Source organism: Hippocampus comes, unplaced genomic scaffold (genome assembly GCF_001891065.2).
Source record: "Hippocampus comes isolate QL1 unplaced genomic scaffold, H_comes_QL1_v1.1 scaffold231, whole genome shotgun sequence".
Classification (NCBI taxonomy): domain Eukaryota; kingdom Metazoa; phylum Chordata; class Actinopteri; order Syngnathiformes; family Syngnathidae; genus Hippocampus; species Hippocampus comes.
The window spans coordinates 369,484-393,037 of NW_017804877.1; the positions used below are offsets into that span (position 1 = coordinate 369,484).

Below are 23,554 nucleotides of genomic sequence, written 5' to 3' on the forward strand. Positions count from 1 at the left end.
GACAAAGATACAAACATGTATCAAATAAATCTGCTCACCTGCAATTTATAATGGCGCATTGTAGTCACCTTCGTGCACGAAAGTTCGTTCAATCTCAGCTGTTAGTTATTAGTTAGTCAGTTATGTCAGTTATTGATGGTTTTATATGCTCCTGAAATTAAGTGCTGCTTGACGAGCCTATACAGTATTGTGTTCATAATTTGTGACGTCACTGAAGGCCTAAGGTTGAAATGCACGGCCCGCCACTGTATTGGGAACATGCACATAAGGAAACTGTGGCCTAAAGGTGTGGATGTGACCTCGTAGGAGGTCACGCAGACCAGGTACAACCTTGAGATATGCAGGGATTTAAACCTAGCAGAACTTGGATTTCATCGAATTGATGTCATTCATCGCATACAAGCTAAGGCTGGGATTCTAACTGTTAAGGAAAACTTTTTCAAAGTAGATATCCAAACATATTTTGCATTTTATGACCAGACAGGGAAGCATAAACTGTGGACTGGTCACGAAAGCTGTCAATTTGTCGCACAAAAATGTTATATATAGGGAAGGATTTACAGCTCTATTCCGTAGAGACAAACGGCATTTAGCAAGTTGGGATGCGATCTCACATCCCTTATGATAATAACAATCCTGATATTAGGTTTCCGGAATAATCTGGATAGGGGTGGATCTCACAAACGTAGAAAACGATAAGATCTTTTGCACAAAAAAGGTCATTGACAAGACAAAAACGGAAGTACAGCAAACTACACTGGTGACAAAGAAACAGGACAAAACGAGACAAACCAAAAACGCTTGCAAAAGGCAAGGAGCGAGAAAAATATATATATATATATATATATATATATATATAAAAAGATTTTTTTTTTTTTTTTTTAATGACATCATTGCCTCATTTGCAAAGTTGCACATTTTGCACAGAGAGAGCTCGGTGCGTGAGAAACAGTTGTTGCACAAAACATGTTTTTTAAATAGAACCGTTGCTATTTTCTCTCAAATGCATATTTGTATTTCTCGGAAATTGTAGGCAATTCTTCTGTCACATCATTTAGCCTTTTCCCATTTCGGAAGACGCTCTTGAAAGACGTTTGTTTTTCCCTCATGTTTGCCAGCTTCTTGGCAAACTTTTTTTTAACTCCACAAACGAGTGGATTAATGTGTGTTTAAGCACAGGTTAAGGCACTTGCCTTTTTCTTTGTTTTTCTTTAGGATACTTCTTTCAAACGTTGATAATCAAGAGAATGTCTTTGTTTTGTCTCTCTGTATCATTAAATGTCCCCAGGACTGGTACTGCCCATAGCCTAGTGGTTAGCAAGATAGAAATCTGATCGTGACTCTTTAGGGCACTTTGATCTTAAATTTGGCAATGCAGAAATATGGCAAGACGAGTTTGAGATGAAGATACAGTGCCTGGTGTTTTCTTTTCTGTATGTATGCAGAAATATCTGTAGAGCCAAGCAACGCGGTCTCATCTTCTGCCAAGCTGTTAGCCTAACTTTCTGCTGAATTGAAGTAATGCATGCAGTTTGTGCGTCATTGTTATTTATGTGACAGGAATTAGGCCACTGAGAAAAGTTCCATTCTCCCCTATATTGCAATATGAAGCTCAATAGGCATTAGGCTTGCAAACATTTACATTTCCACTTTTGGTTCAAACTTCTCAGTATTACCAGTACACAACTTTTTGGGGAAAGCAAAACAGATTTTGGTCCGACAGTGCAAAGCAATAGCTGGCCATGTAAAAACAAAAGAAACTGAAAAAAGAAAAAGAAAAAAAAAAGAAAGAAAAAAGAAGAAGAAGCAGACTGAGAGAAGAAAATATGACAACACGTTATTATTATAATTATAGACCCACAGCAGATGGATATTGAGCTGTTCAATGGCTCAAGAAATGTTCATTTTCCAGGAAAACAATCTGCAGTTTGGCTCGCTGGTGATTCCATCGGGAGGCGATTGTGTGCAATGCACATTCTCTAAGTGCTTTCTGTGTTTTGTTGTGATTCTGACTTTGCCTTGTTAATTTTACTCCATACATCACAGGGTGGAAGAGCGAGTTACAAGTAACCTAATCTTTCGCACTAGTGTGCCTGTGCTTTATGTCCTCACTTGTCTCAGCTACTGCAAGTTGTGGAAATTTAAAGTGGTCACAGAAAGTTGTTTCGATCTCAACTACATTTAAACATCTATTTTTCCATCATTACCTTTGCCTTTTTGCTCTTGAGTGATAAAAGTCGACATTTACTGAAAAACATGAAGAGATTTTAATTTGATGGATGATGATCAAGTATGACCTTTTGGTACAGCTGCCTTTGGAAGCAAAGAAATTAGGGAAAGTGCTGTGAAACTGAGTTCAGGCCAATGGATAGATGTTATGTACCGTATTTCCCGGACTATAAATCGCTCCTGAGTATAAGTCGCACCAGCCATAAAATGCATAATAAAGTAAAAAAAACAAAAAAACAAATATAAGTCGCACCGGCGTATAAGTTAAATTTATTTTATAAAATCCAACACCAAGAACAGACATGACATCTTGAGAGGCAAATAAAAATAAAATAGAGAACAATAGACTCAATAAGTGTCCAATATGCTAATGTAGTGCCCTCAGGATGCAGCATGAGTGACGACACGAAGTCCAAATGAGAATACAGGGTATAATTCCTGGCAATCCGTGAGAACTGGGCCCACGAACATGAAACATACAAGCAAGTGACATTGCAAACCAAATAAAAGACAAAACCATGAAGACAATTGATTTAACATAAAATAAGAAAAGATAACCTTTATCAGTCCAACACTGGGGAAATTTGCAGTCTACAGTAGCAAGGTGTGGGGGGGGGGGGGGGGCGTGTGTGTTTCCAGGAGAGAGGGGGGGGGGGGGGGGGGGGGGTAAGTGTTTCACTGCACAAAATAAATGTTTCAGAAGAACTGTACACAGTTCAATATAAGTGCAATATAAATAAAGCATTAGCAATATATTTGTAGAAAATAATAAATAATAAATAGCAATAGCATAGAAAACACAGCGTAAGGTGGCTGTGCTATTTACAATGGTTACAGGTTTCATACGCGTTAAATACACACAAACCTCGTGGGCTCACACCCATAAGGGGCTAAACCTTTGCCTAAATCCTGTTTGTCTTCTTCTCTCTTCGTATAGTTGGTTCTCGGCACTCTCTTCATCTAACAAAATGGCTATACAGAGCTAATAAAACATATCCTTTAAGGTGCGCTAGTAAATGTGCACGGCAACTAGGGTCGGGTCGAACATTTCTACTGATAACAACAATCGCCACTAGATGGCATCAGAGCACCAAAGGTTCAACTGCTTAATATGAAATATACTGTATATATACTGTATATATACAGTAGACAGTAACACTAACGTTACATGACGCATAAACAACAAACTGAAAACGTGCCTGGAATGTTAATGTAACATATTAAGAGTTATTCAGATAACTATAGCGTAAAGAACATGCTAACAAGTTTACCAAACCATCAGTGTCACTCCAAATCACTAAATCCAATCAAATCTTTATCCACTGTGTCACTTTTAAACAACCCCACCAACTCCGGAGGTAGAAGATGCGATGCTTCCTCGTCTACATCGCTTAGGTCAGAGTCATCGCCAGGTGTTTTAATCACTTACTGCCAATTTGGAAAGTATCAACACAGGCCTGGAGCACCCCCTTACTGTGAAAATAATGTGAAATGATATCATGTGTTAATCATTTCACACAGAAGTTGCTCCAGAGTATAAATCTATCAAACTATGAAAAAAAAACTGATTTATAATCCAGAAAATATGGGAATTGTACCAGCAGCGTGGGTGAAGCTGAGCATTAATCAGACCCGGTTATTTAAACTTCAGAGCAATATCATCATTTAAGGCAGGCACCGTGTTGACAAATCAACCAAAACAGCTTTTAATCAAGGAATGAATCAACATTGAACATTTTGGGAATAGCTCGGGCAATGCCTCCCTCACAATGAGACGATTTGGGTTTGATCTCCATTGGAACATTTCTGTGTTCTCCCTGTGCTTGCGTGACGTACAAAACTCATGCGTATTTTGATAATTGACTCAAAATGTCATACAGGTGTGAATGTGAGTGTGAATGCTTCTTTGCCTTTTTGTGCCCCGCAATCGACTGGTGACCAGTCCGGGGTGTAGTCCACCTCTCCTACACAGTCAACTGTGATAGACTTCAGTTAAGAAGCGGTCTCGGAAATGGATGGATCGTAAGAGTTTGGGGAAATTCCATCTCAGTGCAGGTGCAGCATGTGTACTTCAGTAAATGAAGACAAACTGATATGAATCTCGATACGTCGTCATACCATGCTACATTTAAAGCAATTTCTGAAGGGCTTCGCTCCTATTTTGATGTTTTGATTTGGCAGCATTATATAGCCTCCAAACTGTACTGCCTTGAAACTAGCCAAGTCGCTCACTTTTAATTAATAGAAGAAGCATTCTTGGAGCTGGTACACAAATCCGAACTGGCGAAAAAGGCAGACCAAACTCCATATTTTCCTGCATTTTGAGCAAAACATCTTTGTTGCATTCTGACATATTGTATGACATTTTCTGACGGTCAACTTATTGTAGTGAAACATTGCCCTTAGTATAGCTTCTCTGTTTTAGTGTGTAACTATGCTATGTCCTCCAGGGAGCTCCTGGAGAACCAGGTCTGTCAATCATTGGACCCAGAGGACCTCCTGTAAGTGTCGTTCTCTTTTCTATTCTGTTGCCGATGCACATTTGTGTTTCATCCATTATATCAGTTATGCTTCAAACGGCTTTATGTTCCCATAAATTATCTGGCTATTATTTTCAAAAGCGGGATTATCATATTATCTGTGGGACAGGGCTGATGTTGCTTGATCCAGAGGGATCAAATGTGTGTTTTGTTCTGATGATGTAACTGAGTGGCAATGCAATCAGACGACCCAAGTGTGAGCATGCAGTGACCTGCCTGAGTGTAAACAAACTTGTGACCAGCACTTCTGTGGATGTGTCTGACAAATCATACAAGAATGCATAATGCACCCTAAGTATTGACGGGGTGCCAGTAAAATATTTGAGTGATGATGATGATCATAATTCATTCAATGAATTGATTTCTACAATGGTTCAGAGGGACTGTCCCATGCTAGTGTCACACTTAGGAATGTTAACGGAGTGCCAAATTTGTCTGCCTGCGCCGTGATCAAATATACCCAAATCGGCTTACACCACCTGCACTGCATAATAGATCTCCTTTTAGCTAGCTATGATGCGCCCATTTTTACGCTGAACGCAGACTACTCTCTCTTACCAAATTGTTAGAGGAGTCGGAGGTGACCCAGTGGGCTTCTAATGTCAGTTCAACATTGACAGAAATAAAAATCCAATATTCACCATCAGAATGATGTCAAATTGATGTGACAGGACTACAAAGGAGGCAACTCTGATTGTAATTTATCAAAAACTTAATTTGAGTTCAAAAAGTTGCTGAGTTGATTAAAACCCACATTGTGATCATTAATCCACTTAACTCCAGTAACGTTTGGTTGACTTGCTAGTTTGAAAACATGCGATTATGTAATGCTGGTACAGGTATTCCTTAACTCCTCAAGCCTGATAACAGTCTTAAGTATGCGCCATGCAGAATTTGTCCCACAGCCTCAGGCTCCCTGACCAAGTCCAGAACATGGCCAAGAGGAAGAATGAGCAGCTTTCATAATTCTAGTGATCTGTTTCATTGTTGCCAGTTAAAGTTAAAAACCAAGGGAAGATAATGCAATTGTTGGAAAATGATATTTTGTCACAACTTTGACGTCTGTCATCAAATTAACACATAACTTGAAAGCAGGCACTGTTAATGTGTGCTGGGTAGGCTAAGCTCACACATTAAACCTAACTCGACCAAAGAGTGGATGTAAAGAAATAACCTTGTATGTATTGATTGTTGAATGCCTTAAAGTCAAGCCGGCAGATATCACATCAGACAAAAACACTAACCGCCTTGGATAGTCATATTGCTTTACCTGGACAAAGTAAGGCCCTTGTATTTCCTGGAAACCGGGATATGGAATTTAGGTTTATGTTGGCTGGACTGGGTTCTTTATTCAAAACTGGGGCAATGTGCCGCTAATGATAAAATGATTGTATGTAATTACAGACTGTGGAAACAGTAGAATTATTCAAGAGGTTTGACTGTGTAATTTGGCCGTGGTTCAAATGAGGCGAAGCAGCAACGAGACCAATCAGGGGTCAACGTCATTTTTCCAGACCTCTGCTCAAATTCAATATTCCTGTTGAGATTCCATTATTTTCCAATGAACTGCACGCTCATTTTGAGGAGTCGTATATGACATTACCTTTTTCTCTTCTTCCGAGCAAAACCAAAAGTCAAGACCTCCTTAAGTAGAACAGCCATCTGTTTTAATCATTGGTTCTTATTACAGTGTATACCTTTGTGTGCCCACTCTTGTAATGGTAATAGGCATCCCTAATGAATAACAGTCTACGAAGGAAGTTCCTTACTGTAGGAGCCAAGTCCAGAACATAGAGGCCTAGACATCCAGTAACACTTAGAAGTTGGTTTACCACAGGGATGAGGATATCATGAGGGAATGACAGTTGAGGCAAGTGTGTATAGTTTAATGTGAAATGGACTTTCCATGATACATTGAAATGTGTCTGACTGATAAGTCTGGACCTGGCATTTATTTTTTCACAAAAACAGCTTTCCGTGCCCGATTGTTTTCGTCAGCCTGTATGCTGTGTCTAATTTGAATTTGTAATTTGTAAATTTGAATCTCAAAGACCAAGTTATTTTTCTCTTCAGGGTCAGCCTGGAACAAGAGGATTTCCAGGGTTTCCAGTGAGTAGCACACATGAAAGAATAATAATAATTTAAATCGCACGAGATCCTCTCAGCTAAAGTAACCGCAATGTAGTAATGACGAACGTTTCATCAGACGGACCGACACAACACATTTTTAAAAATGTCAAAATATGAAATGCATATTTGTCTGTTCACATTTGCAATGTTATATTTATCATGAAAAGCTTTTTTTCTTCTTCTTTTTTAATTCCAGGGTCCAATTGGGCTGGATGGCAAGCATGTGAGTTTCTTTGAAGTCACTTATGCAAAACTTTCTGTGCCAAAAACCATAAATACCATTTCTGATCCAGAGGTTGTTTCAAAAAAAGGTATTTCCGGACGCTTGAGGTATATCTTAACTTATGACAGCACATAACCCATTGAGAACTCAATGTATGTAAAGTCATATTTTATGCAATGCATCCAGTGGAAAATTTGTTCATTACAACGCAAGGAACTTATTCCTAATTTTACTGTTCCCACAGGGACAGAATGGGCTCAAAGGTGACGTGGTAAGCATTCTTTGATAATTTAATTCTGTCTCAGTGTTGTAGTTGAAAAGCTATTCCACTGTTACTGGCAGATATAAAACTGTTATATTTGCTGTTTAGTTGAACTCTAACATGGGATTGCACTGCTCCTTGTTCTGTTCTTGTTAAGGTCAATTTAGCTCCCCCCCCCCTTTTTTTTTTTAACAAAGAGAAAAAATGAGTGATCGACTTATCTGACATGAGCAACGTGATTATACAGTGGGCATCAGAGAAATAGCATAGACCAGGTTTTCCCAACAATGATTGAGCAGAGACACCAATTTCACATACAATACAATACAATACATCTTGATTTATATAGCGCTTTCACAACAGCTGCAGCTGTAACAAAGCGCTTAACAAAACAATAATAAACATAACACTAACATAAAAACATATCACAGGACACACCGGCAAACAATAACGTCACAACAAAATACAAGTCTCACTACTTGCCAATATACTTAGAGTATATAGTATTATACTGTATATAGTTTAGTATAGTAGCATATAAAATATGGGTCTCTTGAATCGAACACAAAAGCTGATACCAGGGGCGTCACTAGGTTTGAAGAACAAGGGGGGCTTAGCCCCAAAGGCAACACAGCCCCTTTAGGGGGGTCCGGGGGCATGCTCCCCCGGGAGAAATTTTTTCGACATTCTGTTAAAAATCCATCAATTCCGTGCACTTTGAGAGCAAAATGAAGAGGCTATGAAGAACTACACACATCACATTAGTATCCTCTTTACTATGATGGGGCTTCCTCCCCTGGACTTTAACTGGACTAGATAATAGAAATTACAAAGAGTTCAAAAGTTCAATCTTGGTTGTTCAAGGGAATTAGAAGGATTCCCGATAACATAACCTATATGACAGTAGTCCTATATTCCTCTCTACCAAAATGTATTAATATATGCTTAGCAGTGGCGGGCCGTGCATTTCAACCTTAGGCCTTCAGTGACGTCACATACATACACATTTATCCAAAAGTGAACACTTGTTACAGTGCAGTTTCTGCTGTTACTGGAGATATTTTAGCGGACTATAGTCACTAGTTTTACCAGCATGGATGCATTGAATACTTAATTTACCTTTCTAAAAAACTGTCAGTTGTTGGGTTAGCATTTGATGCGGCGATGGTGACAGACACGTCAAATGCTAACGCAACACCTGTTGCGTTCAGGAAACCTGGGAGATTTAACATTACAAAAATGGCAGGTTATCGAAATATAATTTAAAATGGCCACATTACATTGAATTTGATGCAATATATTAGCAAAAGTACAGGAAAAATAAATAATACTTTTTTTAAATAATGCAAGGAAATTATTTAGGGGGGCTAAAGATATTTTTAGGGAGGCTGAAGCCTCCCTAAAATAGGCCTAATGACGCCCATGGCTGATACACTCACAGGTGGGCCATGACTTAGTCAGTTCTATGAAAGGCAACAAATGGTTACACAGGTTCATTTTATTTTCTGCCATTTATCGGAAGAAGCATGTACGGGCTTTGTTCTGCCTGCTACGAGACATTGCTGGGTTGATTTACGCCACATCCCTGATGGTCTCTCATGGCATGCTCGGTCAGCAATGCAAGTTAGAATCTGTTTTCAATTGCCTTATCTGGAAAAGTAAAGAGTAAAATTTTAAATCGTATCTCGTGTGACGCAGCACCCTGCTTGGGACTCACTTGTTTAAAAAGGTGCAAGCTTTTACCCACATTGTCTCTTCTCGGGGTGGATGAGTAGACTATATTCTGACTACTAAGACAATGCATCTTTTTTTATACTTGGTATGAATATGAAGCTAAAGCTTACTCGAGCTTGAGAGCGAATCCGTCAATCATATCAGTGTAAAAAAGTAACTATTTGTTATATCCACATCTTTATTTGCAGTTTTACCGGTCCACTTGTCTACGTCGCTACAATTGTTCCCTGAAAACAAAAGCCAGTAAATGTACCTCTATTTAACTGAGACCAAAATGTAAATGCAAAGTATGAACACCAGAAAAAAAAATAAAAGGAACTGAAAATATGTTTTTCTAATAAAACTGTTTTCCTTATTTCACACACATACAGCATATACAGTCTATGAACATATAACTACTAGTGTAAATTTTATGTAACGTTACAGTTTATATTGTCACTGTTCTGTAAAAAAAACAGTTTTTTTCTTTTTTTTTTTGTTTTGTTTAATTTTTAAATTAATGTGATGTTTCAAAATGCGGACACCTATATGGCCGTTTATGTGCCGCAATAGCAAACAGCTCATTATTTGTGGTAATTTCAAACAAGCTATCTTTGTTTCCTTGATTGGCATTGTGGTTCAAGTCATGTCAGCCTTGATCGAAATTATGACTGATTTTAGTATCTATTCGCCAGCAACTGAAAGCATTGCTCATGGAGAGACTGACTGAGCCCTTATACCGTACCTATTTATTTATTTATTTTTGTATATTGTCAATTTCTTTTTTTTTTTGTATATTGTCAATTTCTTTTTTTTTGGGTTGTTAAGTGACCCATCATGGCGTGCCAAAATGTTAAACATGGCTGAAATAACACTGAGTGTTCAGTATTATGATTATTCTCTCATAATGCGCTCCTTTAATTGTCTTCTTCCTAACATATGTCAGCGAGATGTTAAAAGACATTTGAGAAGCTGTCTGGTTAATATTAGACTTACTATTGCTTTCCAAAATTAGCTATGGTGCTGTTTAGCCTGCGGGGTCACACTTATGGATTGTAATAGACGGGTTGGCCCCGGATCCCCTCCCAGTATTCATTAATCAACCAGTCGCCGCACACTGACAGTTCACACCACAGGGCCTGATGGGAAATCAAACTGAAGGGTTGCTCGCAACAAGTTTCATAATGAGGTTGGAGCTAATAGAAGGAGTTTGTGTCGTTGCTGATTTACCTCTTGCTATGATTCAAAAGCTTAAGTGAAACCAGAATGAAAACCGATTTGCTGATGTCTTTCAGGGTCAGCGTGGGCCAAAAGGACTCCCTGTAAGTCACTTATTTGTACATTCTGACACACGTTTATTCAGGATAACTCCAAACAAACTAAGTTGTGTTGTTTTCACACTTAGGGAGAACCAGGACCTAAAGGAGAGAAGGTGAGATTCATTGTTTTTTCAACAAGACAGCTTTAACTGATCAGGTTGTAAGGACATTTCACAGAAAGTATCATTGAAACAGACCTAATGATAACTGCAATGATAATCAGCATCACCAAGCATGCAAACAAGATAATGTATCGTGATAACATTTCCTCGTTGTTTCTTCTGCCCTCAAGTGGTCAATTTCATAATGTCTGCTTGTCAAAGGCAAGCTACTAGAAAGTGCCTGTATTTTCCACCAGGATCAATCAATACATTTCCATTGAGGGGATCATCCTTCCAAGATTGTCTATTTTTGATTAACATGATCAATGTATATGTTATTTTTTATTTTGTTTTATTTTTTTTTAAATCATGAAAAATAGCTTTCAGTTTCAGTTCCATCTCTTTGTTTTGGAGAAACTGGTAAAGAACTGACTAATTTCAAAACGCACCTTTCTTGTCAGCAATATAGCCATGTAGCCATGCCCCTCTGCGTCTTCCCATGTCTTGATGGGAGTCATGGAAGGAACCGGACAATATTTGTCCATTCAAAATCATTGTGCAATCATTAGTTTCATCAGCTTCAAGTGGACATGAGTAGAGCTGTGAATATGAATTTTGGTGACTATTCGTCACCATTTTCAGACAGTAGCTGACATCAGAATGTGACAAAGCAAGCCAGGAAAAAATATTACAATGCTTGTCTCCTTACTTCAGTGATATAATCAGGCTGAGATGGGGAAAAAAAAGCAGGCCCACACCCATAAAAAATTGGCCTCATTAACTCATTCACTCCCAAAGACATATTTATATGTCTTTTCACACTACACACGTTCAACCCCAGATACCTATTTTTTTTCAATTTTTCCAAGACTTAGGGTAAAAATAAATACATAATTAATAATAAAATAGGGTCTAGAATTGGCTGGTACTGAATGAGTTAAGATGCGTTGCAAAAAAAAAAAAAAAAAAACCCCAAAAAAAAAACATTAAATCACTGCAGGGTGAATTCCAGTGCTGACATCATTTTTACATTTAGACCTATGCACCAATATTTAGCCCAATCAAGTGCCCCTTGAAAATGATCACCAAAATTGGTCTAATATTGTGTGTGTGTGTTTTTTTTTAAACATTCTCGTAAGTGACTTGCTGACAGTGTATTCCCCAGATGCACATAAAGCCTAATGAACTGATTACTACTGTATATGTTTGCATTCGAGTGTTGAAGCTTTCATGTGTTTAAACCTATTCTATTCTCTCCAGGGCGTCTGTGGAGACTACACACATCGGGTAAGAAAGCATCACGTTCAAATTTACGACGGTAAAACAATCATGCACAGTTGTTACAGTGACTTTGAAGCACTTCCACAGCTGGTAATATTTACCCCTTACAAGATGTAGAGTTGTGAATAGAAATGCCAAAGCAGAAAATTTACTTTGAGAGAGGAGAAAGTGAACAGAAGCCGGATATACAAATGACAAGTAGCTCCGTGATGTGTAACATATGCAAGTAGTTCTGCAGTTAAAATTTGGCTCTCCATCTCTTGGGTTTCACTACTTGAGAAAAAAACAAAGCAATTAGCAGCAGTCTGCTAAAACATGTACTGTAGTTGGACATGATAAGGGCCTGTGTGAGGATGTGCCAAGAAATAGATTTCTGTGAAGAGGGGGTTTTGAGGCCATTGAGTCTGGAGGTGAAATATTTCCTTGTAAATGAAGTGAGTCCAATGACATTTATGTGTTTTGCTTTATACCTAAACTGTCGCCACATGTGACAGTTTTGGTACATCCTGATGATAACTATACTGAAATCTGAGCGCATGTAAAGTTTCTTGCCGTCTGCCTCCTCCGTAACAAAAACAGAGAAAATCCTGACCGGGGGAAAAAGTGCAACATTGGTGGCAACGCCTGGAGTAGTTAACGAGCCGTTTCATATTTCCAAATGTCACACAATGTCATTTTGAAGCCCTGTTTCCAGCAAATGGCCCAGTTCGGTCCAGATCATTGTGGTCTGTGTGGTGTGCATGGCAAAAGTCAATAAGGAAAAATGATAAATGATACCACACTGTAAAGAAGGAAACAACAAAGGACCTCCGATGTTTTGTTTTTTTCTTCTTCCATGTGACTTGTTACAGGAAGGCATGTTTCGTTGAAAAAAAAAAAAAAAAAAAGGTTCCCCTCAGCTCTAACAGGCCCATTGTCACAATGAGGTTGACCATTCAGCTAAATATGTCTTGCTCAACCCTTTGGGTACCTTGGAGTACCGCTGACGTCGGTTCCCACGTGAAGGGGACTAAATTGTGGGAAAACACAAATCCATTATTTTGGTACCTTTCACCAGTGGAGACCTAGAGGTGCACCTGACGCCAGTACTCTTTGCAGCTCCTGAACAAAGGACAGGCTCAAAATCTGTTCTGCTTAGTTGGAACAGGCTTGAATAGCAATGAGTCTGCGAACACTCTTGCAAGCTTTGGCAAAGTGTCTGCAAAAATAGGGGTAATGAAGTAACATTACACACACTTTTCTAACAACTTGGAAGGGTTTAACTTCATGTGTCATCGAGATCGAGAGCTCAAGGCAAACTCCCCTCTTTATCTTTTGGCTAATGGTTTGCTGTCAACGTTGCTTGCACTGACGGAAGCGACCACTTCTCTGGCAGAGCCTATTTGTGCAGGATCTTCCCTTGAAAACCTTGGCTGCCTTGCGCTCCAGTCAGCCGCTGATGTTGAAGGTTTGTGGGTGGCCACAAACAAATTGATGGATAACATGTTTGGGTATGGGGGGGGGGGGTGTCACCAAGTCGTGCCGCAAAGAGAGACAGTGCCTTCTCAAACAAGGCACTCCTCAAGCATTTAACGTTCTCCACCAACGACAAAATAAGCACGTCTCAATCGCTTCTGCTTTTCCAAACACATGTATTTGTGCATGCATTTTATCTTGGATCTATAACCACCAGTTAGGATGAATAATTATGGTACTTAATTTGTGTACATAGTACATGTGCCAATCTCAAAACGAAATGTGAGTTTTATTTTTTTTAAACTGAAATCCTGGGGTGGAAAGCGGCAAATGGTGAGGGGTAAAACAACTTGCCTACATTGACCCCTTTCAACTTCCATGTTGTATATATTTCCAGAGACAGAGTATTAATTATGAGATCATATTATAAGTATTGGATATTGAAGTCTACTTGATTCATGTGTGACAAAGCTCAGACAGAAAAAATGACTCTCAGGTTGTATCACATGAGTCTTTTGGAAATATGTACTGTGCGGTATGCAAAATGTAGGCACGTTGCACACAACATGGTCTACTTTGGTGTCAGGGGGACAAATTAAGTTATCAGTGAGATTTTTTTTTTTTTAACTGCCATCACCTCAACTTGTATTTGATGATGCTGATCATGTCAACAGAAGCGACGTATTGTACAGCCCTGTGCTGGACAGTTGGCCACAGTAAGTCTGGATATGCACTGTAATTGTACTGCCATACTCTCTTTGGGGCAAGACTGGCGCACAACTGATCATTGCTAAACTGCAATCTAGGGGTCTGGCTCTTACAAGGTGGCTACCAAAAATAAGTCCTCAAGAAGGGATGTCTGATGATTTTTAAGCAACCAATCTATTAACTTTCAGGAGATAAATATGCCTTTAAAATTGCCTATTTGTGTACTTAAGCACAGAGGACATTGTCTAAAGCCCCTATAACCATTCCAGGCCCAGAGTTTGCTGTGACTTTCTACTTTTGACCCTGTTTAGTTTGCCTCCCTTTTATTCCTTGCTTTTCACTGTCATGTTATTTCGTATTTCTCTTTCCTTTATCCTTCCTCCCTGCCTTCAACCTCTTGTCCTACCCTCTTTCCTTTCCGTGGCCTCCTGGCGACCTTTGCCCCGTGACCCTTTTTGGCACCGTTGGCCACCTGTCTAATGTGAATTCCCCTCGGCAGATGTTGCCTATCACCGTGCGCAACATGCCCTCAATAAGCCCTCTAATCCTAAAACGCCTCAAGGTACAATTCTCTTTTCCCGCTACTTGTCACTCCCTCTCTGTTCTGCCGATGCAAGCCGTCCTCAATCATCGGCAAAACCTCCCCCCTTGCTTCAATTAACCAACTGCTCCGGTTGCTATTGCTAATGAATGTTGAACAGTTTTGAAGGCCGAAGGTCTTTTTTGTCCAGAATATTTCTGAAAGTATCATGTCATTCAATCCATCCATTTTCTCGAGCACTCTAGCACTGTCCTCATTATGGCCGCGGATGAATTGGAGCCTAGCCCAGCTGATTTTGTACATACGAGAGGTTAACTCATTGCCAGCAGACATTATCCAATCAGAATAACATTTCATTGGCCACAAAAGTTCAGAGAAAATTATAAAGGCTAGTTGATTAATGTTGGAATAGAATCGACGTAGGTGTACGAAGGACCGTTTTCATCAACCAGCACGCTTAACTTCCAACTACCATTGGACTGACGAATGATCCTTCGAATGGTACTGAAAAGAAAATCAGAGTCGGAGACTTGTCTCTTCTTTTTTTTCAGCGTAAAGAAAGCAATTCACTTTTGGCAACTGACATCTGGTCAAATTATCTGAAAGCCAATTGACATGGAACAGAAAGACGAGTGAGGTGCACGATTGAGAATGCTCAGACTATTTTGTTGCTCTTAAAAAGTATTATACTGTACAGTCATGACAGGACATCTTGAAAAAAGACAAAGAAAATAATAATGAAAAAATATGTAACAATAACAAAAATAAATACAACACTTAAAGAGGTGCTCAAGTGCTAGGATATGGACTGGAACATAAAATGAAAAAAAAAAATCAACCATTTGTTAAAACAGAACATAAAGCCATACCCTCAGGATGCTAGAGTCTCAAGCTTTCCATGTCATCCATTTATTGCTCTTACCCTTTGCAGCTATACATAAAAGACACGCATCCATAGGAGCAGGAACAGGACTGCGCCTTATCCATTGTAAAATCGTAATTTCATGAAATTTATTTCAAACAAAGACACGTCACCACACAATAATTCAAATTCTAATAAAACTCCACAAAAAGCCGCATGGGAGACAATATCACATTCACTATTCCAGTAAGAATAATAATAGTGCAAATCCGTATCACCTTGGACCTCTGTCACAGGCTGGCTTTGGTTCGCAGCCCACACCATGCCGCAACATAGTTTGCAGCTGCAGCAGTGGCTGTACTTATGAAAGAAAATCACATCATGTGTTTTGAAATACAAAATAATTGATTCCTTACTTTCACAATATTGTTTTGTCATGATAGTCATCAAAGTTGCGTGACTGGATAGCTAATTTCTTAAAATTTTGGCAGCACTACTAGTGTGTATCCAACCCCGAAAACAAGCACCAAAGACATACATCATCACAGGCTTCATTGTGTTATGATGCTCAGGGAAGGCTGAGAATAATTTGTGTTTAATGTGGATTTTCTGTATGATCTTACAAGAGAATGTGCCATTCGTCTCAAATAGAAGCGCAGTAATTACTGAAGGGAAGCCATTACTTTCCTTAAGTCAGACCAAGTGGCTCTTCAAACAGGCTCAAACCAAATGCTCATTCATTAAAAATAAATAAATAAAGTGTACTTTGTAGTACTATATATTTTGCATGCACTGCACACAACACAAAACAGAATTGCATGGCCTTATTGGTCCACTGCACCTTTGGTACTGTAGGTATAGCTCTGTCTGCGCCATTTGGAACGTTAGTGTCAATGCTTGACCCCAGTGTAAGTGACTGTCATGGCCAAAGGGACAATTAATTATAGATAATACTCATTATCGCTGGCGTCGGGTGGAATCCTCATGCCTCCACAATCACTACGTTTTCAGGGGACCCAATAATAGCCTGATAACCAGATAACATGATAAGTTCTCCTTTTTGGTGACTGCTGTCCCTGAAAGGGTTAAAGCCATTTTCAACAATTCAAAAATTTGTAAAAATAACACCAACACACGCGGACTGAACATTAGGATAGATTTATGAAAACACTATAAAATTGACCAACTTGTGACACAGGAGGTTTTGGCCCAATGCCAACTATATGCAGAGTACATGCAGCCCATCACCAAAATATCATGGGTTCTTGCTTAAAGAGTGTCATCGCTCCACAAAGTTTCAAAGATGTGTAGTTTTTATATGTTCCTAGCAACAAATAAAGCAAATCAGCAAAATAGCATTGATTGAGTACAAATTAATAGCGTTGCATACACTGTACTATTTAAGTGTTCTAACAGTGTTCCCTCTCTACTTTGCGGTTTGGTTATTGCGGATTCACTGTACAACAGAGAATATTTCCAAAAATGTCCGCGAGCTCATCTCTCCCGTTCCCTCATCGTGGGTATGTTTGGAAATACCTTCCAAGCATGCCGCTTCACTCAAGACTGTTCAGAAACTTAAAACATTGTTCAAATGTACTCTTCAGTCATTCAGAGTGCCCCAACAAAATGGAGCCCACTGCAGGCAGTACGAGCCAGATAGTACAAAGCTGCCCTCGGAAATTGAGTGGTGTGCGCTGCATCCGACAGCAAATGGGAAGACGAAACATCAGCAAATAATGATTTTCAAGTTTTTGTTAAAGCCAGTCTTAAAACAGAATCCTGTGTCGCATTGTAGCTAAAGGCAGGGATCCCCAACCGCCGGTCCGCGGACCGGTACCGGTCCGCCGGGCATTTGGTACCGGACCGCACAGAAAGAACTTGCCTTAATTCAGTTTTATTTCGGAATACGAAAGATATTTTATTTTGAAAAACTACCGGATTCTCCGTTACATCCGTCTGTGTCACGCTTGACACACGTCAAACCACGCTTCTCCATCACGTGACCGATTACCGACATCCTCCCTGTGTGAGGCGGGGGGTTTCTGCAGCAACGGCGACGAAAACAAAATTACAAAGTAGACTGGACATAAACCACACACTTGAGGTGTTATTGTCTCCTTTTACCCCGAGATGGGACCGTCTGGTTGCAGAAAATCAAGCTCGGTGCCGTGGTGAGTCGTCATTTTCATGCACTTTGAATTTGCGTTGTATCGTATTTTGAAGGCATTAAACATTACCATAGCGATCGGAGTGATGCGGCCAGATTAGACGCTCCTTGTGTTTATTATTATATTTCGAAAACACCACAGTTTTCATGCAGCTCATACCATATTAATTTCTTGTATTATTTCCACCACACCTTAAATGCCGGTCCCTGAAAATATTGTCTGACATAAACCGGTCCGTGGGGCAAAAAAGGTTGGGGGCCCCTGGCTAAAGGTACAATCCTGATGGAATAATGCACCTTTTCAAAGCCTTGTTGTTGTTGTTGTTGTTGTTATTGCTGTTATGTAAAGCAAAAGTCAGTTTCCATCAATTGTTTCTTCTTCGTCGTAAAGAAGACCAAGCAACAGGAGTCTTCGCAAATTTCACTTTGTACAACAACAACGAGGATTTAAAAGGCGCTTTAATCCACCTGGATTGTTTCTTTGGATTAAATGCAACGCAGGATTCAAGTTAAGGGAAGCCATTTTCGAATAAAAAGAAAACAATTTCCCTTGTCATTGGCCAACGTTCCGCCTTGGTCGTCTGCTGCCGGGGGGCCAAGCGTGCGTCGCCCACATACATTTTTAATGCAGCCTGTGTTTATTTTTCATTTCGCATCTTAAAAGTTAAGTTCAAAGTGTAATAAGGAGGCTGGGAACCAAGTGTGTGGGTTTGTAACGGCTTAATAGAGGCATAAATCCCCACAAACTTAAAATTATAAAAAGATACAGTGTGTAATTATATACATTTCAGAGAGTGAAGTTGCAGTTGTAAGCCACCTTTAACATATCGCTGTTGCAACCAATTAACCTTTAATTCAGTAGAAATGCTTTCAATTGCTCTGCCACATACCGCAAGCACCCAACTAGACTTGAAATTGGTCCACATAAAATTGAATTGCAATGGTCTTAAAACACACAGTTGCCTGCCATTTTAGGACAGAGTTGCAAAGCTTTACATGCAATCTGTGTTCTTCTCCCCAAAATTGACAAGCGAGTCTCAAAATTTGAATATTTTAACACTGATTCACCAAGGACAAGAACGCACCTTCAGTCTGTCATAATTAACCGCTTGCTCTGCACCCCAGCTAACCTACCAATGTGCAGGATTTATGTTGTCGTTTGAATTTGTTGTGCTGGCATGGCCAATGTGGTGAGGCCCCCTCCACCATGACGGATTGTAACTCAATGTCTCTCAGCAGGGCGAGCCAGGCGCGCAGGGGCCCCCAGGACCACCAGGGCCTCCGGGTCTGCCAGGCAACCCAGGTCTGAATGGTGCCAGCGGCTCACCGGTAAGTAGAAAATACAAATCTTCGCTAAAAAAAATAAGAACATGCATTCTCTTTGTGTTGTTATGAAGGTTATTTGAGCTTGTAGTTTTATTTTTAAAATTGTTTGTTGCATACCGTGTCTGATTACCCTCAAATGGGGGTCGGCAACACGCGGCTCTCGAGCCGCATGCGGCTCTTTAGTGCCCCCGAGGGGCTCCCTAGAGCTTTTTCAAAAATGTTTGAAAATGGAAAAAGATGGGAGGGAAATATATATTTTTTTTTGTTTTAATGTGGTTTCTGTCAGAGGACAAACATGACACAAACATTATTAACGTTTTCCGATGCTGTAAAAAGGTGTTGAATAAATATTAAATGTCAACATTTCGTCAACGAATATTCGCGTCATAGCCTGCGACCCATTTCTATTTGCGGGGGTGATGTCACCCAGGTGGCTGTTGTAAAAAAAAAAAAAAAAACAAAACAGCTGCCTTTCATGTACAATTCACTGAGGGTACTTGCTAAGAATTGGAAATTCACCGAGGGTACTTGCTAAGAATGGGAATCTGGGTGGCCAAGAGAACCATTTTTAAACAGTAAATGTGAGCTACGATAGTTCGCTCGCTGCGAAAGTGCGTCCCGTGCCTCGTTCATCTTAGTGGCCATTATCGCTGTTGCTCATTACGGCATGCGTGTGGAAGTGTGTGTGTATTGTCCAGGGAAACCAAGACAACAAAAGTATTCATAAAAAGTGATGAGATTTGTTTGAAAAAGAAAAAGAAAAGTAAAAAACATGGAAGGACACCGTTCACAGATCTGTCAAGGGAGCCTTCTCCCCCTTCGTGTCTTGCGCTCTCATTTTATCTTGTTGGGAGGTGGTGAAGGTCCGCGCAATCAGCATTTTGAGCAGCTACACAGAGTAGAGACTAGTGCATGTGCAGACAACTTTGCTTATCCGCAAAATAACTGGTCAGCATTCAATAGTACGAACAGTTACTTCCATTTAGTGCTGTTATATGTCAACTTCTCATTACATGTACATATGCGTGCGTGGGCGGGAACGGGACGATCTTGTAGGTAAGTTGGTTGTTCGAAAAGTAGATCTTCCGTCAAAAAAGTTTGGGCACCCCTCCTCTACAAGATGAACTGCAGGGGAAAAAAACTGTTAATTACGAATGCTCGTTGTGTATTTGTAGCCAAATTAGTTATGTTGTTAGCAGGCTAATATTGCTGATATAGATACATACATCATATGTTGCCTTCATGAAAAGGCATGTATGTAGGCTTGCCCTTGAATGCAACTCTGAGGCCAGCCAATGACAAACATTTGAGGGCGGGATTAATGGGTGCACGGAGTAGGCAGAAGTTAAAGAAATTCCAGAACACATTTGACAAAATATAAATGATACTCCATTATTTGGTGGTATTATGAACTGAAAAAAAAGAAGAAAAAAATAAAAGAGTCTCTAACTTAAAGCAAAATATTGTACAAGTCGTGCTCACTTCGCAAAAATTGCAACAAGCATGCCAAAACGCAAACGTTACGTTTCACCAAAATATCCATTCATCCATTTTCCGATCCGCTTATCCTCACAAGATTCGCGGGGGGTGCTGGAGCCTGTCCCAACTATCTTCGGCAATAGGCGGGGGACACCCTGAACCCGTTGCCAGCCAATTGCAAGGCACACAGAGACGAACAACCATCCACGCTCACACTCACACTAAGGGACAATTTAGAGTGGTCAATCAGCCTGTCATGCATTTTTTTGGAATGTGGGAGGAAACCGGAGTACCCAGAGAAAACCCACGCAGGCCCGAGGAGAACATGTAAACTTCAGACAGGGAGGCCGTAGCTGGAATTGAACCTCATACCTCTGCACTGTGAGGTCGACGCGCTAACCACTGGACCACCGGCCGCCCCTCCACCAAAATGTTAGCGAAGAAAACAATTAACCTGCTTCATTGATGGAGTTCCATTTAATTTTCATGTATTTCGTGTCACTCACCATTAAAGGTGCCTCTCTCACATGGACTTACAAGACACAAAAAATGAACAGCCGTCACCTGCGTTGCAGCAAAGCACTTTACAAAATCTGAGCCAAATATCGTGAATTATACTAGAACAAATACTTTTCGGTCTCCTGAAACAAACAAATATATTGCAACTTCAGACAATTTGCAACATAATTGTCTCAATAAAACAGAAAATGCAGTTCATTTTCATGATCATAAAAGTGACTCAAACAACTGGTCCACTCCTCTGGGATATATTATATATAACATAGTTTATGTAGGTGACATATTTATACAGTTCTATGTTGCCGTCTTAATGTATATCTAATGATAATTTGCCTTCAGGGTAAGCCTGGTGAACCAGGAAAACCTGGAAAAGACCCAAGGGTGAGCTTTGATTCAGTCTCCTCTTCCCCACTAGTTCTTCTTTCTCAAGTGAAACTGTGGATGTGACACTAACTATGAAATATTTGGACTCATTCTACAGCTCTTACAAGGACTGAAGGTAAAAAAAATAAATTAAAATCTCAACATTTCCAGAATGTTGAAAAAGGTCAGGTGTGAACATGTGGCCTCATATGTTGATGACTAAATTATTGGCAAGTCACCGAAAGCACACATTGTCATCCACTATTATTGGTTTATTTGATATTCTGCTTCCAGGGAGAGCCAGGTTTACCAGGACAGAAGGTGAGTTCCTTTTTTATGTCCATACATTTGTATTTGATAAGATGAAAACAAACGGGTGTTTTATATACTGCATGTGTGCTTCTTCACAGGGTGATCGAGGTGATGTTGGTCCAACAGGTCCCGAAGGCCCAAAGGTACACAGACCTTATTCTTAACCCATTTCAAACACTAGTAGTCTTGAACAGTCATTCCCAACCAGTGTGCCGTGGCACATTAGTGTGCCGTGAGAGATCATTAGGTGTGCCGCAGGAAATTATCTGTCCATTATTTGGAGACACACACACACACAGAGACACACACACACACACACACACACACACACACACACACGCACACACAGAGCTCTCTCTCTCCCGCACACTCTCTCTCTCTCTGTCTCTCTCTCTCTCTCTCTCGAGAGAGAGAGAGTGTGGGTGTGTGTGGGTGTGTGTGGGTGTGTGTGGGTGTGTGTGGGTGTGTGTGGGTGTGTGTGGGTGTGTGTGGGTGTGTGTGGGTGTGTGTGGGTGTGTGTGGGTGTGTGTGGGTGTGTGTGGGTGTGTGTGTGTGAGAGAGAGAGAGAGAGAGAGAGAGAGAGAGTGTGATAGTTTGTGTTGCACGGCTGTATCCAGAATAGAGTACAGGGTGGTCTATATATTTTTTTCATTCATTCATCAGAATAACACTGATGAAAAGCCCCATTTTATAACTATCTATCCAATGACTGTACTTAAGTGAATTTCCACGCTGTTGGATCAATACTCTAATTCCTCTTCTTTACTGCTTTTGGTTAGTAGGGTTTTGGTGTATGAAACGAGTGACTCTGTCAGAAATATAAACTAAAAGGAGCCATTCTCCTGAGTGTCCTATGATACTATGGCTTTATTGTTCCATCCCTTTCTCAGGGAGACGAAGGGAAGAGGGGTTTTGCAGCAGAAAAAGGGGAGAAGGTAAAATAACAGCCGAGAAAGCCCTTAGGAGTGTGTATAATGGGCTAGCATACTTTAATCCTGCACGGCTGGTTGACGCATATCTTGAAATGCGTTTAATTCATGTGCTGTTGATATGAATATGAATTCAAAACCACCAAAAACAAAGGCAATTACTCCTTTTAGTTCAAGCATGATAACAGAAGGAATGTACAGTACTTTGGTGTTTTAACAAAGAAACCTTGTGTCATTTACCCATGCAATCACTCTTGCAATATGGAAACAAGACTTTTCTGCTGGTAATCCATTGTGGTGCTGTATTGATTACCTAAAGCTAGAATACAACGTGATGGGATGTAACAAAACGCAGACAAGTACACTCTAGCTTGCCTTCGGACAAAAGGGGACAGAATGTGCACTGGTCATAGCATAGTGTGACAAAACTTTAAAGGGCCATGAGCTGCTGAGGAAAAACATCCTTCCCCTCCCACTATTAGGGGCGTGCAGAAGGAGTGGATAATCTGTATGTAAACTCGGCATGTCTCATCATATGACTTTTAAGAGGACATGTAGCCCACTCGCAACTACTTGCCTCTGTGATGCATTTAAAGAGTGAGTGAATGGTTCTGAGAAAATATTGTCCAACTGGATGGTCACGCACTGACCCACTTCAAGAGTCCATATTTTTTCTTCCCTTTACAACCACCTTCCAGATTTCACTACTTACAATATTGCAGGACGTACTGCAGAGATAAAATAAACAAACTTGTCTGAGATTTATGCTGTCATTCGTGTGTGAATGTATTTTGAGTGGTGAAAAATAGCCATCGCCACCACTTGCTCTTCGTGACATGCCAACACACTCAAGTATTCAAATAGCCCTTTATACCGAACCTTAAATTAAATCTGTTTCAAAAACAGCTTTTACCAATAAACTGCCAGAATGTCAATACAACATACCATATTTTCCGCACGATAATTCACAGTTTTTTTTCATAGTTTGGCCGGGGGTGCAATTTATACTCTGGAGCGATTTATGCATGAAATTATTAATATGTCATTTCACATGTTATTTTCACATTAAACCGCAAGAAGGTGCTCTAAGGCAGG

The 23,554-nt window shown here is 40.1% G+C and overlaps 1 protein-coding gene across 7 annotated transcripts in view; it reads left to right on the plus strand.

The window, feature by feature from the left end:
- The window catches only part of col13a1 (collagen, type XIII, alpha 1), a 154,276-nt gene that overhangs the window by 94,800 nt on the left and 35,922 nt on the right, over nucleotides 1-23,554 (plus strand). For 5 of the 7 annotated variants that reach the window (XM_019881456.1, XM_019881424.1, XM_019881441.1 and 2 more), the window contains 14 exons: nucleotides 4,680-4,730; nucleotides 6,843-6,878; nucleotides 7,096-7,122; nucleotides 7,367-7,393; nucleotides 10,393-10,419; nucleotides 10,503-10,529; nucleotides 11,778-11,804; nucleotides 13,174-13,245; nucleotides 18,768-18,860; nucleotides 21,195-21,236; nucleotides 21,337-21,354; nucleotides 21,513-21,539; nucleotides 21,629-21,673; nucleotides 22,421-22,465. In XM_019881456.1, the coding sequence (XP_019737015.1) occupies nucleotides 4,680-4,730; nucleotides 6,843-6,878; nucleotides 7,096-7,122; nucleotides 7,367-7,393; nucleotides 10,393-10,419; nucleotides 10,503-10,529; nucleotides 11,778-11,804; nucleotides 13,174-13,245; nucleotides 18,768-18,860; nucleotides 21,195-21,236; nucleotides 21,337-21,354; nucleotides 21,513-21,539; nucleotides 21,629-21,673; nucleotides 22,421-22,465 (564 nt within the window). Of the gene's footprint in view, nucleotides 1-4,679; nucleotides 4,731-6,842; nucleotides 6,879-7,095; nucleotides 7,123-7,366; nucleotides 7,394-10,392; nucleotides 10,420-10,502; nucleotides 10,530-11,777; nucleotides 11,805-13,173; nucleotides 13,246-14,460; nucleotides 14,524-18,767; nucleotides 18,861-21,194; nucleotides 21,237-21,336; nucleotides 21,355-21,512; nucleotides 21,540-21,628; nucleotides 21,674-22,420; nucleotides 22,466-23,554 lie in introns of all 7 variants that reach the window. The other 2 variants (XM_019881416.1, XM_019881462.1) reach the window with 2 other exon arrangements.